Source organism: Anser brachyrhynchus, assembly GCF_964034855.1.
Source record: "Anser brachyrhynchus genome assembly, chromosome: 1".
Taxonomy (NCBI): Eukaryota; Metazoa; Chordata; class Aves; order Anseriformes; family Anatidae; genus Anser; species Anser brachyrhynchus.
In genome coordinates, this window is record NC_137694.1 from 74,908,464 (window position 1) to 74,924,011 (window position 15,548).

General features: G+C 38.5%; 1 protein-coding gene across 1 annotated transcript in view; it reads left to right on the plus strand.

The window, feature by feature from the left end:
* Positions 1–15,548, plus strand: part of EFCAB6 (EF-hand calcium binding domain 6) — an 81,878-nt gene that overhangs the window by 41,291 nt on the left and 25,039 nt on the right. Inside the window, 2 exon segments of the mRNA XM_080575793.1 lie at positions 15,010–15,096; positions 15,100–15,198. Of these exon segments, the coding sequence (XP_080431919.1) occupies positions 15,010–15,096; positions 15,100–15,198 (186 nt within the window).

Genomic DNA, 15,548 nt, shown 5'->3' on the forward strand with positions numbered 1-15,548 from the left:
CAAGGATAGACCCTGGCTCCATACAAGAGAAATAAACATCTTATCTCTAAGCAAGAGGAGTCTCTGCCTCACACAAAATCAACACTCAGAGTTAATAGGTCATTGCTCCTGAGAAGAGCATTTGACAAACAAATGACAAAATGATATCCTACTCACAGTGGAGTCTAATGATCCATGCTTGCCCTAGTGAGTCAGCAGTGATCAGCCTGCTGCTGCTATAGGATTCCCACACCCGCCAGCAAAATGAGGCAACAGGATGATCCTCTGTCCCACTACAATGATGTTAAAACTTTATTTTTCCAGGCTGTAGACAGACACCATCTGGATGCTTATTGTGTTTTCTGCTCATGCTTTTACTCTCCTCCTGAACTATTTTTTATTTAGGACTATAAACCCTCAGGAGCAAAACACATGTAAAAACATACCTCCAAGAGTACAGATTGATTTGTGGAAAGGGTCTACATGTTGTGGGAGCTAATAAATTATTGTTGATAATAATGATAATTCCTCATAACATTTTTGGTAAAGGTGATACACTCAAAAACAAAGAAGAGAAGTCTTGTCTTGCAGATAAAGAGGCAGCTTGGGAAATCATTAAACAACAACAACAAAAAAAGACACCACAGAGATGCCTGTAAGGTAAGGCTTTTGGCTTTTTACCCTGCTTTTTTAATACTGTTTTTTCAGTGTTCCAGATAGGCTGAAGGAATCAAGGACAAAGCTCTCCTTCCTTTTCAGCATCACAGCTCTCCTACCTGCATTGCAGTTCCCAGTGTCATAAACTGTATTCATGACACACACAGGTTATCAATGAGCATTTCACCTGTAAAATATTCACATAATATACAGCAGAGATGGTTAGGCAGCTGCTGTGTTATAGGCATTGCTTATTATTGTATTTGTAACTGTCTGATGTGAAACTTAGGCCCAAACTATGTCATATTGGGCTCTTCTGCTCCACTTGTTGTACCAGCTGGTTGTCTGTAGTCTTAAACTTGGATGAAGAGCTCTTTTGGTCAGCAACTTTCAACTTCTAACCTGTTTAGTGCAATGCCAAGTGCAAGGCCTCCCTACCTGTAGAGCTATAAATAAAGAGCAATTCTGCAAGTAGAGAAGATGCTGTAATACAAACAGAAATTATGCAGTGAGATTCAAAGATGCACATCCTCACCCTGAAGCAGCTGGAGAGTAATTAATTCAACTGGGAAGACATGCAGGGTAAAAATAAAATAGTGATGTGAAATTGTGGCAGGTTCACATCTTTTACAATTGTTTAGTTTTGAGAACCTAAGGTAAAACAACTATGTATATACCTATATATATGGCAACTATACACACAAATGCATACATAAAAGTGCATAGCGACTTTTTATTGTAATTTCAAAGAGAACAGAAATTGTCAGACTGGGCCAAGGATAACTGGATTCAGTTACCTGGTAGTAACCAGAGCCAGGTGTTTTTAGTTGAGGTGGAACAGCCTACTAGTCGATGGATGTGGAATATTCTGTCCCTGCACTAGGGCTGTCTAATCCCAGGCTATGACAGAATTTGGGTTAAGCCTGCAGACAGGACTTCCATATCCTTTTCAAAAATTGCATTATAATTATTCGTTAGATTCTGGCTTTTCTTGATTCAGATACATAAAACATCCAGTTCTGTTCTTAATCTTTTCAAATTTCTGGCACCTGTGGCTTCCTCTGGGAATGGATTCACATCTTAACCACTTGTGGTCTGCAAAACTAAGTCTTGTTATCTATTCTTGTCACCTTTTGGTTCTGCTGAATGTTCTCTTGTTTGCCATACTTTCCCACCCACTTCCTGGCCAGAGGGAGCAGTCCTGTCATAGTGGTTCCTGTCTGGTTTTTCCTCTCGGAAAACTAGAAGAACAAGAGAAGTCGAATCCAGGCCTTTGAACTCCTCAGATTTTACATGAGGCCTCAGAAAGCCATAAGTGACTCTTATGCCTGAGCCATTGTCTGACAAATGAAATGCAACCATGTAGTGGCTTTGAAACCACTGTGAAGCAATCCAGCCAAGGGTCATTCAGCCTTCCAGTCCAGGACCAAATAGAGCAGCTGAGATATGGCAAGTGAAGGTGAGCATTGTGCCCTCCTACTAAAAAGTCAGTGTAAGAAGATCTCTCCTTGGTCAGAAAAATGGATGCAGTGGCTGCAAAATCTAACCTTGGTGATCCACGTGGTCCTCAGCCTCCATTTTATTTTGAAAGAATTGGAAAAATGATTCATTTCACTGATTCCTGTCAAATTCTGATTGGAAGGAGACAGTTGCATGAGGTGTGAAGTTGCTGTGAAAGAATCCACTTTAGTACCTCTGGGAACAGCACCCATTGCCCCTTCTGTGATCTTGCTTAAGCTCTCAGTACTATTTGCACAGTGGCTGCATCCAGCCCATGTCCTTTCTTCAGGCTCTCTGCAAGGGCTGTAAACCTCAACCTAACAGCTTTGGAGCAGTTTCAGTGCCCTGTGAGTACACACTGTGAAGCAGACAAAAGCTCTGGATGTCTTACAATTCAAAACACTGTGGACTTTTTTTCCTTTTTCTTTTGTTGTAACTCACAGGAACAAATCGCCCAAATTAGAAACAGACATTGAACAGTGGCTCTCCATCTTTTCAAGAAAAATGCAAAACATTCGCAAGAATATTTTTTTTGGCAATGTAGTTTGATCTATGGTTTTAATCCTCATTTTCTCCATGCACATATTTACTGCTGTGAGTGGAATAATTACTGCTTAGAAATCTTTAATGAGTGCAAAAATGTTGAATACCTCAGTTTTCCAAAAATATGAGTTTTAAAAACTGTTTTGACTTTTACCTCAGCTTTTGCTTTCATTGGGAATATTTAAGTGGGAGATGATAGTGGTGACAAAGAGCTATCATTTAACAGCATGGCACTGAAAATAACATACAATTGTAAAGGAGTCCAGAATCTTTTTTGCAATGAGGGTAAAATGTGGACCATATCACATCCTAAAAGCACACCCTTGCGAGATGGGAGGTGCAGTGCTAAACAATCTTCCAGTGGAGGAGCAAACCGATATCTCAGTGAAATCACAAAGTGCCCATATGGTAGTCAGGATTTTTTTTTTTTGGTTTTCATGTTACTGTATGCTGCTTCTTAGGTGTGACTCTCTTGGTCTCTTGGGGTGCTGAGGCGCAGCACCCATCTCCTCCACTATTCTCCCTTTCCCATCTCTGTAAAGCCATAGTTCTTAAGCTGTGGCACATTACAGTTACTCAAAAAAAAAAAAAAAAAGCAAATCCTGTCAGCAGATCTTGAATTTTCGATTTGTGTCTCTGTTGGAAAATCTGTAGGCTTTTGAACATAATAAGTTAAAACCCATAGATCCAATTAGCAGATATTGGATCTTTAGGGTCTCGTATTTAAGAGGAGGTTGAAGGAGTCTAAACTAGTTAGTTAATAATTAGATACAAGACAGTAAAGCTATCTTGAGTGCAATGGCACCACTCTGATATGTATCTTTCATAGCATCCTTCTATGTTCTTTCCAATAAAAGTTTTGCCTTGAATCTTGTGTGGTAACAGGAGCAGAATGTGAAATAGAGGAGGGTATTAACTAGAAAAAAAGAGATTTGAAAGTGAGAGAAAAGGTGATAGCTCTTTAGGGGCTTTTAGAGACTCTAAAACACACTGGCAATATTGCAGTTTCCTTGAAAAGATTCACATCATGCTTTGAAACCTATATACAATGGCTAAATTCATCATAAGGAAGCTCACTACTATTTTCTGGAATATTACAGAAGTAGAAGCTATCAGTGTTTTTTAATGGCAGGGTGAAAGGGCAATCCATGCGGCTACTGAAAGTAAGTTCAATATTGCACTCCCAAGGAAGCGTGAACTTTTGAAAGACACAGGTTTCATATGAGAATGCAGAGGGAGGAATCCTTTGAAGAATTTTTGTCTGATTTTAAAATAATGAATCAGTCAAGTAGTTATGACATTTTGAGAGACTCCATTTCGAGGGATCAGATGCTGATTGGAATCCAAGATCCAAAGCTACTGAAAAGACGTCAGGAAGGTAGGGTGTTTTTTTTCTTTTTTTCTTTTCTTCTTTTCTTCTTTTCTTCTTTTCTTCTTCTTTTCTTCTTTTCTTCTTTTCTTCTTTTCTTCTTTTCTTCTTTTCTTCTTTTCTTCTTTTCTTCTTTTCTTCTTTTCTTCTTTTCTTTTCTTCTTTTCTTCTTTTCTTCTTTTCTTCTTTTCTTTATTTTTAAAAAAAGGAAAAATCTGTTTAGTCAAGCTAGGACAGTTGTAAGGGATAGTAGAAAACATCAGAAAGGGGAGAGGACATGCCACATGTCATGAAATGAAATAACACAGTTTTGAAGAGACCCTTCAGAGCTATCAGTAAGAAGTAACAAAAGTGAAAAATATGAAAATTTGCAGGTTCAAATTATGTCCAGGAATTTGGAAATACTGCAGCAGCTATAAGAAATAACGTTGTAATACCTTGCAACTGGGTAAGCAAAAACAACACAGAGTACCCCACACACTCCCAGATCTGTATGAGGGTGCACAAACCAACCATGCAAGAAAGCAGAGATTCTTTGCACAAGCTGCAGAAGAGATCTGCAGGCTGAGAGAAAACACCTCCAAAATTCAAAACTGGTGCTCAATGTTACCTTCAAAATTTGGCTTACGAATCTCCACTTACAAAGACAGACTACTGAAAATGAGGGTGTCTACCAAGAATCTAATTCCTACTAAAGGATTATATGAAATTAAATTGGAAATTGAAGATAAACACAGTAGTTTAAGTTTATGCTCAGAAAGAGATAATATTAGGTCTAAAATATGTCTTGCTCTGGGCTTGATTAAAGAAATGAATCTGATGAAGGAACTGCAAGAGATCGTGCCCAGAAATCTTTAATGTCTGAAATAAAGTAGACACAGAATATAAAATTGTATTTTCACAACAATTTGTGCTTTTAGCAACATTCCTCTGTTTATGAGAGAGAAGCTCATAAAGCAGCTGGATCACATAGGAATAATGTGAAATTTACAAATGGAAGAGCCAATTAACAACAGGAACATCAAAAGGCAGGCTGCTGATATTGTCCTTATATAAATGGGGCTATGTGTATCTTTCAGGACAGATACTGTCCTATATTTACTGTCCTACAAAGGATATTTTCAGGAAAATGGCTGCACACATTTTTATGAATATAAATAAACATTTTATGTAAATTCAGATTCTTCTGCTGGATCCAAGTAAATTTCCGTGGATGTCAAGGGTTTAACACTATGCATCTTTAAATCACTGTACAGAACATTCCGCTTGTGAAGACTTCCTTCAGGCTTAAATCCTTTTCTTGTCTTCAAAGGAAAGCGTTAGAAAAGTTATTTACTTGAAGCAGCTATGGATGCTTAAATAGGTACTGAAGATGTTGAGTAGGGAGAAAAACTGTGGGGAATCTGAAGAAGTAGAATTAGATAAATACAAATGTAAGGACAGTGAGATGGCAAAAAAGATTAACTGGAAACATGATAGAAGAGATTTGTTACAAATATGCCATCCACAAAGATGAGGGTGTCCAAAAGCCTCTTAGCACAGTGAATATTACATGAAAGTTCATATCATGCTGACAATCTGTGCAAGTAGCTTTTGAGTTACCACACAAAATACTGGGCTGTAAAATTGGGAAAAGTATTCCTGAGTCATGGAATGACTTGGGTTGGAAGGGACCTTAAAGATCTAGTTCCAACCCTCAAAATGTACGGCATTTAAAAAGACAACTACTTGCCTTACATGTATTGACGCTAAAAGATAGATAAAATCTTCAAAAAATGGCTTATGGACAGTATTATTCAAAAAATAATTAGTGGAAATGCATGTCATATGCTTCTAGGGCACTTGTGAACACCATAATTCTAGGTAGAGACTAAGAGAGCAGTGCTTTGGCTCTGCTACGTGATTGTAAGAAATGTCACATATTTGTTTATTGGTCTGTTATGGTCAGAGCTGACACAAATCACTTTGTAAACATGAGAAAAAAAAAAAAAAAGGACCAACTTGTGGAATACAAAATTTGTGTGACTTTTTATATTCTTCTTTAACCAAAACCATTCAATTTTACAATAAAATTTAAGTTGGAGAAATAAGTACTGATCAAAAACATACTTTCTAGAGCATTCAATGAGCTTACTCTTGACAATAACACAGAGAATGACATAATACCTGGAAATATGATTGGGGGAAAAAAAAAAATAGCCCCACTTCAGAAGAAGGTGGGCTGGGTTTGGAGAAGCTATACAGAAGATGACAGTGCGGAAAGTCGTGAAGGTCACGACCTGCTGGGTAGCAAGGGCATTGCACACCAAGTCCATATGACAAACTCAGATCAAAATTTTCTGCATTCAGTGGCATACACTTTAGAGGTAACAGCATAGTGTTGTCAATGTATTATGACCTGATATGCCTCATAGAGTACAGGAGGCTCACGAGACCTTTGAAAAATGTGAAAGAAAAAACCATATGTCAGTACATCTGAACCTGTTGTAAGTAATTGACTTCGGCATTAACCTGAATCTGCGCTTGGATTGAATTTAACATCAGAACATGTTATGGCATATACTAATGCTGAATTTGTTTGCATATGAAATCCCAGAATTTCTGTCTAACAGTGATGCGCTGTTCAGCATCTTGGACCTGGAAAGATTTGTAGGGAATGAAGGATTTTAACATGCTACTTCCAATTCAAGTATCCTAAATTCAATGGTGAGCTGAGTTCAGACTTTTAAAAGACATTTAAAGGAAGCTGTGAAATTGAGAAGTGATCCATACTTTCACCAAACTTGAGGAATGTTTTTCAAAAATGGTTTATTCCTGTTGAAACTTTGTTAGGCAGAGAGTCCCAGTACTCCTAATTTAGTCCATATAATATTGGAAGATACAATGGGTCTGAAGCATATAAAAAATTGGCAACAACCCACCAAAGTAATATTATAATTCAGATTTTTTAAGGTAGGTGATGCTGTTTGCATACACAATGGTGTTTCCTGTACCCTGAGGGCTGTGGGGAAATTATTCTTTGTTCATAAGAAGTGTAAACTCCAAAAGGATGGATTCTTAGGAAAAACAATTGGCAAGGAAAATGTATTGTTCTTGTAAAGGCTGTACTGAACTTACAGCTTCTTGAAAACAAATGGAAAATCAAGGATTCTGCAATGCTGTGAGAGGAAAGACAGCACCAGTAACTGAAGCTGAGATCAGATGCTGCTGAGCAGATCCATGAGAGCACTGAAAAGACTTACTGAGTGCTGATAAAAAGCATATGATATTTAGCATGCTCCCTGTTAGCCTTATTCATACGAAGGAGAAGATGTAAGGATCGGGTGCTGCCTGATTGGTGGTGGCTTAACAAGAAGCAGAGTGAACTGGTCTGAGTTGTTAGATCCGTAGCCCAGCTTGTTGAGGGACTGAGGCAATCATGCTTGATCATGTGGGTTACACGGCTGAACAGTGTTATCGCTGTAATAAGCCTTTTATGCTACAAATCCCGATTCTCTGAAGAACCCAGACTCTGTGCTCTGTACCCTAGGGCTGTCAGAAAGAGCAATCCCAAAGCAAATGGAGCGCAGCTGTAGTTATTAACCCAGACTAAAACCTGTTGTTTTTGCCATAAGGGTATCCTCTTGTAAGTGCTGAATATATGTAGCTAATTTATGTATACTTGGTAATCCACATCAAGGCACAGTTCACAACTAGTTTGACCTTTCATTAATCTTAAGCGATTTTGCTGGTTGAAAACATGCAGAAAGGAAAGATATTTGTACCTGGCTTATCCTCCTGAGCCCAAACGTGGAGAGGTTTTTGTTGAATGAGGAGGAGAGGGATATTGCTGGGGTTTCCAAACTTTGATCAAAAGGTCCCCGATGTCAGTGAAATATGAGAGACGAAATAAAGTGGAAATCAGGATTTTGAGGCCTGAATTTGATCATGTGTCAATAGCCAATTGATAGTCAATATCTCAGAAAAAAATTTAAATGCTGATCTGAAGTCCACATGAGTCAGCAGAAGCTCTGCATTTCTTCCCTTGGGCATGGGTCAGGCCCTGTGCTATTCCCAGTTTTGCTCAGGTTTAACTTCTTGTAAAAGAGTTCTTCTGACTATATCAAAGTTCCAGGAGCTTCGAACTGCAGGAAGTATGCTGCCAAACCCTCACCATTTCACCAGCTGACACCAAACATCTTGTAACTCTGATCAAACAGGCTTTAAAAGAGAGGACTGTATTTTCTATCTGCAGTTCTGAATGGGGAGAGTAACCACTTAATCACCCAAGTAACATTTGTTTACAGTGGGAGGTTTTGGCTATGCAATTCCACATGCAAATAAAAAGGGGGGAGGGGGGAATGAGGTTTATTTGTGAACAATTTGGCAGTCTTTGAATAAATCATATGGATTTACCACACACAAATAAGCTCAAAATCTTTCTCTGCCCTTCCACCCCTATTTTGTGTATTTGTTTGTATCCTTTTCATGTGATGTAACAAATGAGCTAAAATAAACATCTGTTCTCTTTCTGGGATAAATTTAAGGATTACTTCCAAGATTTCAAGAAGGCCTTTCATAAAATGGATAAAAATAGAGATGGCTGTGTAACAGTATTTGACCTGCACAGGATACTACAAGAATTCAACTGTTACCTTGATCATGATCAGTTAAGCAGTCTTCTAAACAGGTTTGTATGATTATCTTCTAGTCATCTCTTTGGTCACACCCAGCAAAACCTATAATCTTGTATTTAGCGCTAAGCATATCGGAAGCCTTGTTAAAACTAACAGAGATAGCTACATGCTTAAAACTGCATATGACTGAGAAATCTTTTTAGGCCAGGTATTGGTTCTGCAGGTAATGAGAATGAAAAGTCTGCTTACATAATGATGGTTTGCTTTGAATCTGTGTATTTGTTTGCTAATTTTATTTATTTGTTTCAGTGTAATACAGCAAAGGGGTGAAAGAGACCCTGTTCCAAACAAAAGCAGAATAAAATCAGGTTATAAAATAGCAATAGCTTTCAAGTCATCCAATGCTGCTGCTATGCAAAACTATGCTTTTAATTCAGTGTGTTAATATGAGCAAGAGGAAAATTCTCTTTGTAGAGGCTGAGGAACACAAAGGACCTGCTCCAACTTTAGGTAGTTGAGATTTTCTGCCCTAAACAGCCTCTCAGAGGTCATATGCCTGGCAGCACTGGGTTTTGTTCTCCAGAGCCTGCCAGATCAGGCTCTTTTTGAAATAAAATTAACAAAGACTTTTCACAGTTCACCTTTAATTGGGTGATAAACTTTTTATGAATTGAAACCTTAATAGGAATCTGCTGCTTGTTTCTTTCTCAAAGACCTCTTGATGATAAACACCTCCATTCATTGTAATTTTGTGCAGATTATTCATTTCTTGATCCAAAATAGCCTTTTCTAAATAATACTGAGTAGATTAGCATATGCATTTAGTTTTATTACTAAAATTTTAATGCCCACTTGGCAATTTATTTCTCCGCTGAAATGGTGTTGATTATTTCCTTTTCCACACACTGTCTCCAATATTGGAGCCAGATTGACATGGGTAGTATGTGGGAGTGCTGTGCAGCTGCAAGATGCAAAATCAGGGCTCTTGAATTTTTTTTTTCTTAGTAGCAGATATGGGGTCTATAGTTAATTTCTTTTCCAGCCTGTTTCATAAAGTTTCCTCTTCGTTTTACTAGCTCTCCTCATTAATTAGACATTCTTGTAACTGGATATTCTGGTGATTGGTAGCTGAGGCGTTGGTCTCCAGTGATTTATTGTGGAAACAGATGATGAAAGTACATTACAGTAATTCATTTTTACACAGGAAAATCAGGTTGCATGGTGAGGCCATCTTCTGTGTGAAGGCTTGGCTCTCTAGGTGTTGTCTTGACCATAATTCTGACCAAAAAAAAAAAAAAGAAAGAAAGAAAAAAAAAAAGCTTAATGCAAGAGTAAAAAATCCCAGCCTTTTCCCTGCAGCTTAGGAGCTGCTTACTTATTACATGTGTGCAAATTATCTACAGTTCTGATGATTGTCTATAAAATTATTAAAGTTTATTAAAATCCTCTCCATGGCTGGTAACTCTAAAGGTCAACCTGGAACAATTCCATGGGAGCCAATAAACCTGTATGAAAAATCCCCAAAGCATACTGTACTCCGGAGACTCTGTTTGTCTTTGCATGGTAGGAAATTCCAATAACTGACTACACTGGATTTACACTGGGTAAGAGTAGAGCAAGCCGATGCTATTGTACTCCCTTGTGGTAAAGAATTTTACAGGTTCATTAGGCAGGCTTGAAGTCCTTGCTTAAAATACACTGTGTCTTTTCATTAAGAAGTCACAAGTCATATGAAAGTGGAGGAAAGTAGCTTTTCATGTTATGGTTAATGCTATTCATTTCATCTTAATCTTTCATGCTAAATAACCCTTATTCTCGCATATTTTCTGCATATGTGAAACTTGCCTTAATTCCAGTCTTTTTATGGTAAACTATCCATCTTTGAATAAAAGTTAATTTAGTTTGGTAACTCAAGTTCTCTGGAAAAAAAATAAATAAATCATATGTGAGAGCTCATCTTTCCCCATGCTGATATTTGATGCAAAAATATATACAGTGTTGTTACCGGAGCTATCTGTAGTCAGCTATGTAACCCACTGAGTTTCCAATGTGACAGAACATGAAAATCCCCAGTGTCCCCGATCCAGCAGATGTTTTAGCGGACATAAATCCAGCAAGTTGTGTGTGCAGCCTGCAGAGCCCTTGGGCAGACCTCCCAGGTACAGTCTGACCAAGACTGATCTGATCAGGATCCCTTGCTGGCCACGGGGCTTTGCAAGTCAGCAGCAGCAGCTGTTGGGCCACATGTACTAGCCCTCTGTGCAGCTCAGGGGGTGTACCAAAGGAAGGGAGGGCCAGTGCCTGAAATGCAGTGGGGCTGAGTCCTGCCCTCAGTTAGGCATTTCATTGCCCACACTTCATGTTAAAACCTTTGTGCTGTGGCCACTGACACCAGGGCCAAGAAGCTGTAGAAAAGTTCTCTAGTGGCCTGCCAAACCACAAAAAGTGAAACATAGGTTGAGAGTGAAGTTAAGCCTTTCCATCTCAAACATTAGGAGAAGTTTTGTGTGGAAACTGATTTTGTTTCCTACTATGTGGCAGACAAATCCTGAGCATGTATTCAGCTGTGCTGGTACACCCACGTAGTGTGTCACAGCGCTGTACTGGATATGTGAGCTTGTGTTTGGTACCAGCGTACCAGACTGTGTGTGGTACTGCTTCTTTCTTTAGGAGTAGTGATAACCATGACATACTGAGAAGCTTAAGCAGCACATCAGGATCTGTGGGTCAAAGGTATTTTTGTAAAGCAAAGTCAAGGGAAAGCTCCTCAACTACCTAAATTTGGAGCAGCTCAGCAATAGAGTCTGTTAGATTGTGACATGAAAAGGAGATAAAAGGACAAGGTTGATAGCCTATGTGTCCTCTGGCCACATTGGTGTTGATAAGCTCAGCAGCAGGTTGTGATCAAAATATTCTGCTGTGCTTAAAAAGCACCAAATTAATGCTGATGGACTGGAAGGTTGTACACTTGAGCCCAGGCTAAAGCAGTTCTCCTGTTGAGCATCTGGAGACTAGTCTGAATTTGCATCTGAGAGTGTGGTTGCATTTAATTGATGGGATTGGTGGCTTAGACCTGAGAAAGAGCTTGGGCTGGAGTTAACAGGATTTGTACACTGACAGCACAAACGTATCTTGAAGTGCTGCTGCTGTACAAATAATAAATCATAATAATTAATCACTGCAGACAACAGTAAGATAATTATTTAAAATCATAGATATCTCATTCTTTTTTCCCTTAGCTTAGGAATGAGCATTCATGACAGCAAGCTCTCTTATTTTGATTTCCTGAGAGCAACTGATGATGGCAGGGCATTTAAATACCAACAGAGATAAAAGCAGGCTGCACCACCTGCAAGCTTTTCAGTGCTCAGCTTAGAACAGACCTTAATTAAGATAAAAGAAATAGTTGCAACATCTTATGATTTGTTGTACAAGGTAAGTTTCATGTGGTCATGGAATATTTTTTTATTCTCTTTTTTCTGCCTGGCTGGGGACTAGCCCAAAGACTTCAAAACTTTTCTACTATTAATTGAGTGTTACCAAAAACCTTGGCCTATGTATGAATAGTATGTTCTGACAACTGCAGACTTTTTAATTGATTATATTCTGGTAACTTCACAGAACAAGCATATCAAATCAAGCCTAGAGGTTTTTTGAAGATTGAAGGATTGGAAAAGAAAAATAAAATATCAAATCATCTGAACTCTCCTCTCTTCCCCAAAGCCCTTTTCCTTCTCCGGTTGTCTGCAAACTGCATGGCAGGCATGTAAATAATCACGTCTTTTGAATATCTCCATTGAGTTTCCTAAACTGAGACTTCCTATAGGTAGATATAATGTGCTACTGCAGACAGGCATTATGGTTTTATCAGTGTGAGATGAAAAGAACATGTAGCAACTGAGGATACAGACATATGATCAGATGTGGACATATTTTAGTGGCTGCAGAAGTTAGCACCTGTCAGCTGGGCTTCTGCAACTATCTGTAGTTATGATCTTGGCCACTCCTCTGACACAGACAGATAAGGCACATTAGCTGACAAGCAGCAAGTTTCCTGGTTTTCCCATCTGTAAAATGAGGATGATAAAAATAACCCCTTTTCTCTAGAATTTTGAAAGCCCTGAATGAAAAAAAATGGCATATGTTAAGTAGTCTTAGGGTGTTGTGTCAGAGCATACTGAAATGCAGCAGCCTCTAGAGTAAATAATTTTTGATGCCACAGTAAGATTGTTTTCAAGCATGGGAAAGAATAGTCAAAAAGACCTTGAAGGAAACATTCCTGTCACAAAGGAACGTAAAGCCATGTCATCTGCACCTGCAGTTTCAGGTCCAGTGTAAGCTCATGGCCTTAGAGGCAGGCTTCTGCCTGCAAAGATGGAGAGTTGCTGCCAGCACAAGGGAAGAAAAGGGAACAGTGGCTGGAAACATGATGGGGGTAGAAATTCCCTTTTATCAATAGCTGCATTTCTGAATTCTCAATCTGTGGGCTTTGTCCTGCAGTTAAAAATAACACAGGCTTGCAACAAAGACATCACTAATGATGTCACTGGTACAACTGAAAAAGAACAAAATACTGTGGGAGATGCTGTTTCTTTACAGAAATCTCTTTCCATGGTGTTTGGAGACTCCGGTGATGTTTGTAAACTTACTGGGGCCATCATGACATTTTTGGCCAGATAGACTATTAAACAGCATAATGAACTATTCATGTAATCACTTTGCATTTTTCACTGTAAAGGAAAAACCCCTTACTGTGCTCTGCATCATTAAAATTGGATGTAGATAAATACAATAGTCCAGGTTAGTGTCTGGTAAATCTTAACGAGGCACTCCTGGTGTCCTAAAAGGCAGTATCTGTCCTCTCATCCCTTGGTGCCTTGGAAATGAGGAAGGTCACAAGGTCACATTGAAAATGACTTCTGACATGAACAAATTATCCATTTGATCTTTTAGGATACCATTTGGTGGTTAATATAACTTCAGACATTTTCTCCATGGGCAGCCAGACTTTTTTTGTGAAAAAGCAGAACCTTTTCTCATTTCCTTTATATGAGAAAATAAGAAAGTTCTCCCCTGTTTTCTGAGTCATTTTTTGTGTAAGAGTTGCTGCCTCCCCTGTGACTGGGGAGTCTAACAACATGAGTTTATAACAAAGTGTTTGTTTTGTTAGAGGCAGATCTGAAAGCACAATTCTTAAAGTCTAGCTAGTTGGAAAAAATAACATCCCATCCACGACACTTCTACAAATGAATACAAACCTTAGAAGTTTTATAACAAATAGTTTAAGATTTGTTAGTGTTCAAAGGATTCCTTTCCAATGTCCTTTGCATATGGTAGTGTTTATTTTACCACTAGACAAGGTTCATGTACATTAAAATATACATTTTTAAACCTGTTATTTAGAACAGTTCTAAAGCTAAAACAAAAACAGCTGTATTACACCAACATAACACAGTTAGCAGACTAGTATGACCTTAATTTGAAGTTTTGAAAGCTGTAATATTCATTTACATTTTCTTGAATGAATGATATATATATGTAGTATCATAAATGAAGGGCAGAAAAAAAGAAAGGCACATGGTAAGTTGGTGGCAGCCAGGCAGAACAGGAGTGGTACGATCCACAACTTTTCCAGACCACCCTAATTCTGCCACTAATCTGTATTACTCTCTTGCATGTGTCCTGCTGCAGCTGTGCTAAACCTAGTATGCTTGCCCTGGGAAGCTTTTGGAAATCTTCCACAAAGAATAGGCAGGGCACTTTGTATGAGGGAGAATGAGAACACAGTAAGCAAGCCTTCAGAAAGAGGTGAAGCTAATGAGAAGGAAGGACTGTTGAGTTCTTTATGGACTAGGCAGAAGAAAATAAACTCGCCTTGCTAGGGACAATTATTCTCTTTTTAGGAACAAAAGGCAAATTAAATATACTCAGGTGAGTTTAATTAATGGTATTTTTAATTCAAAATATTTAAGGCAGACCTCATGTTTTTGGTTGTTTCCCCTCTTGTCTTCAGCCCTGCCTGTTCAGGAACATTTGGATGCATGATATGATTCCTTATTGCTTTTACTGTAGGTTGTTTTTTATTTGCATATTTATATGTAGCATAGAAATATAGGCTATTTTTGGTTTATTTCAACAATTGCCTTTCATTTTCGAAAGAACTGAAAACTTCAAACTAAGAAAGGTTCTGGAAAATGTTTTTTGTTTCTCTATGTATAAACAAAAATGTACGTAAAAAACATGCAGGCCTCATTTCCATAGGAACTGCTAAATGGCTGCTAAAAAAGACTTCTCTTTTGTGGACTGTCTAGGTTTGCTTAGGTAATTTGAAATCTTGCTTCTCAGGCATTTTCTCTATCTGATAAAGAAGGCACTGGAGTAATTAAAGCACTAGAACTTCGGCAAGTACTTGACCACTTCTGCTTTAAATTATGAGACAAGCAGTTCAGGCACCTTCTCAAGAACCTTAACCTTTGCAAGGAGTTGACAGTATACTGGAAAGCTTTCCTGAGAAACATAAACCTCCTCTCAGAAGTAAGAATAGTTACTGAGCAGTATTTTTCTTTAGTTGATAAAATCTAATGTGCTAGAAGCATCTAAATTTCACATATTTTTCTTTTGATCTCTGTCAAGCTCCACAAAGCCCTTATTGTCTTATAAACTGCTCTCAGAAGTTAAGTCTGGCACTCATGCAGATGTAAGTCTCTCCATGTGGCAAGCTGAAATCATGACCATGGATGCTACCCAACTGGATGACATAAGATGTGGGATACCCAAATATGCCTGATGAATTCTGACCTGTCTAGGTGGACTGACAGGAGGTGGGCAGAAACGTGAGTGGAGTGTGGAGCTCACCACATTCTTAGCACCAAACGATAACAGGA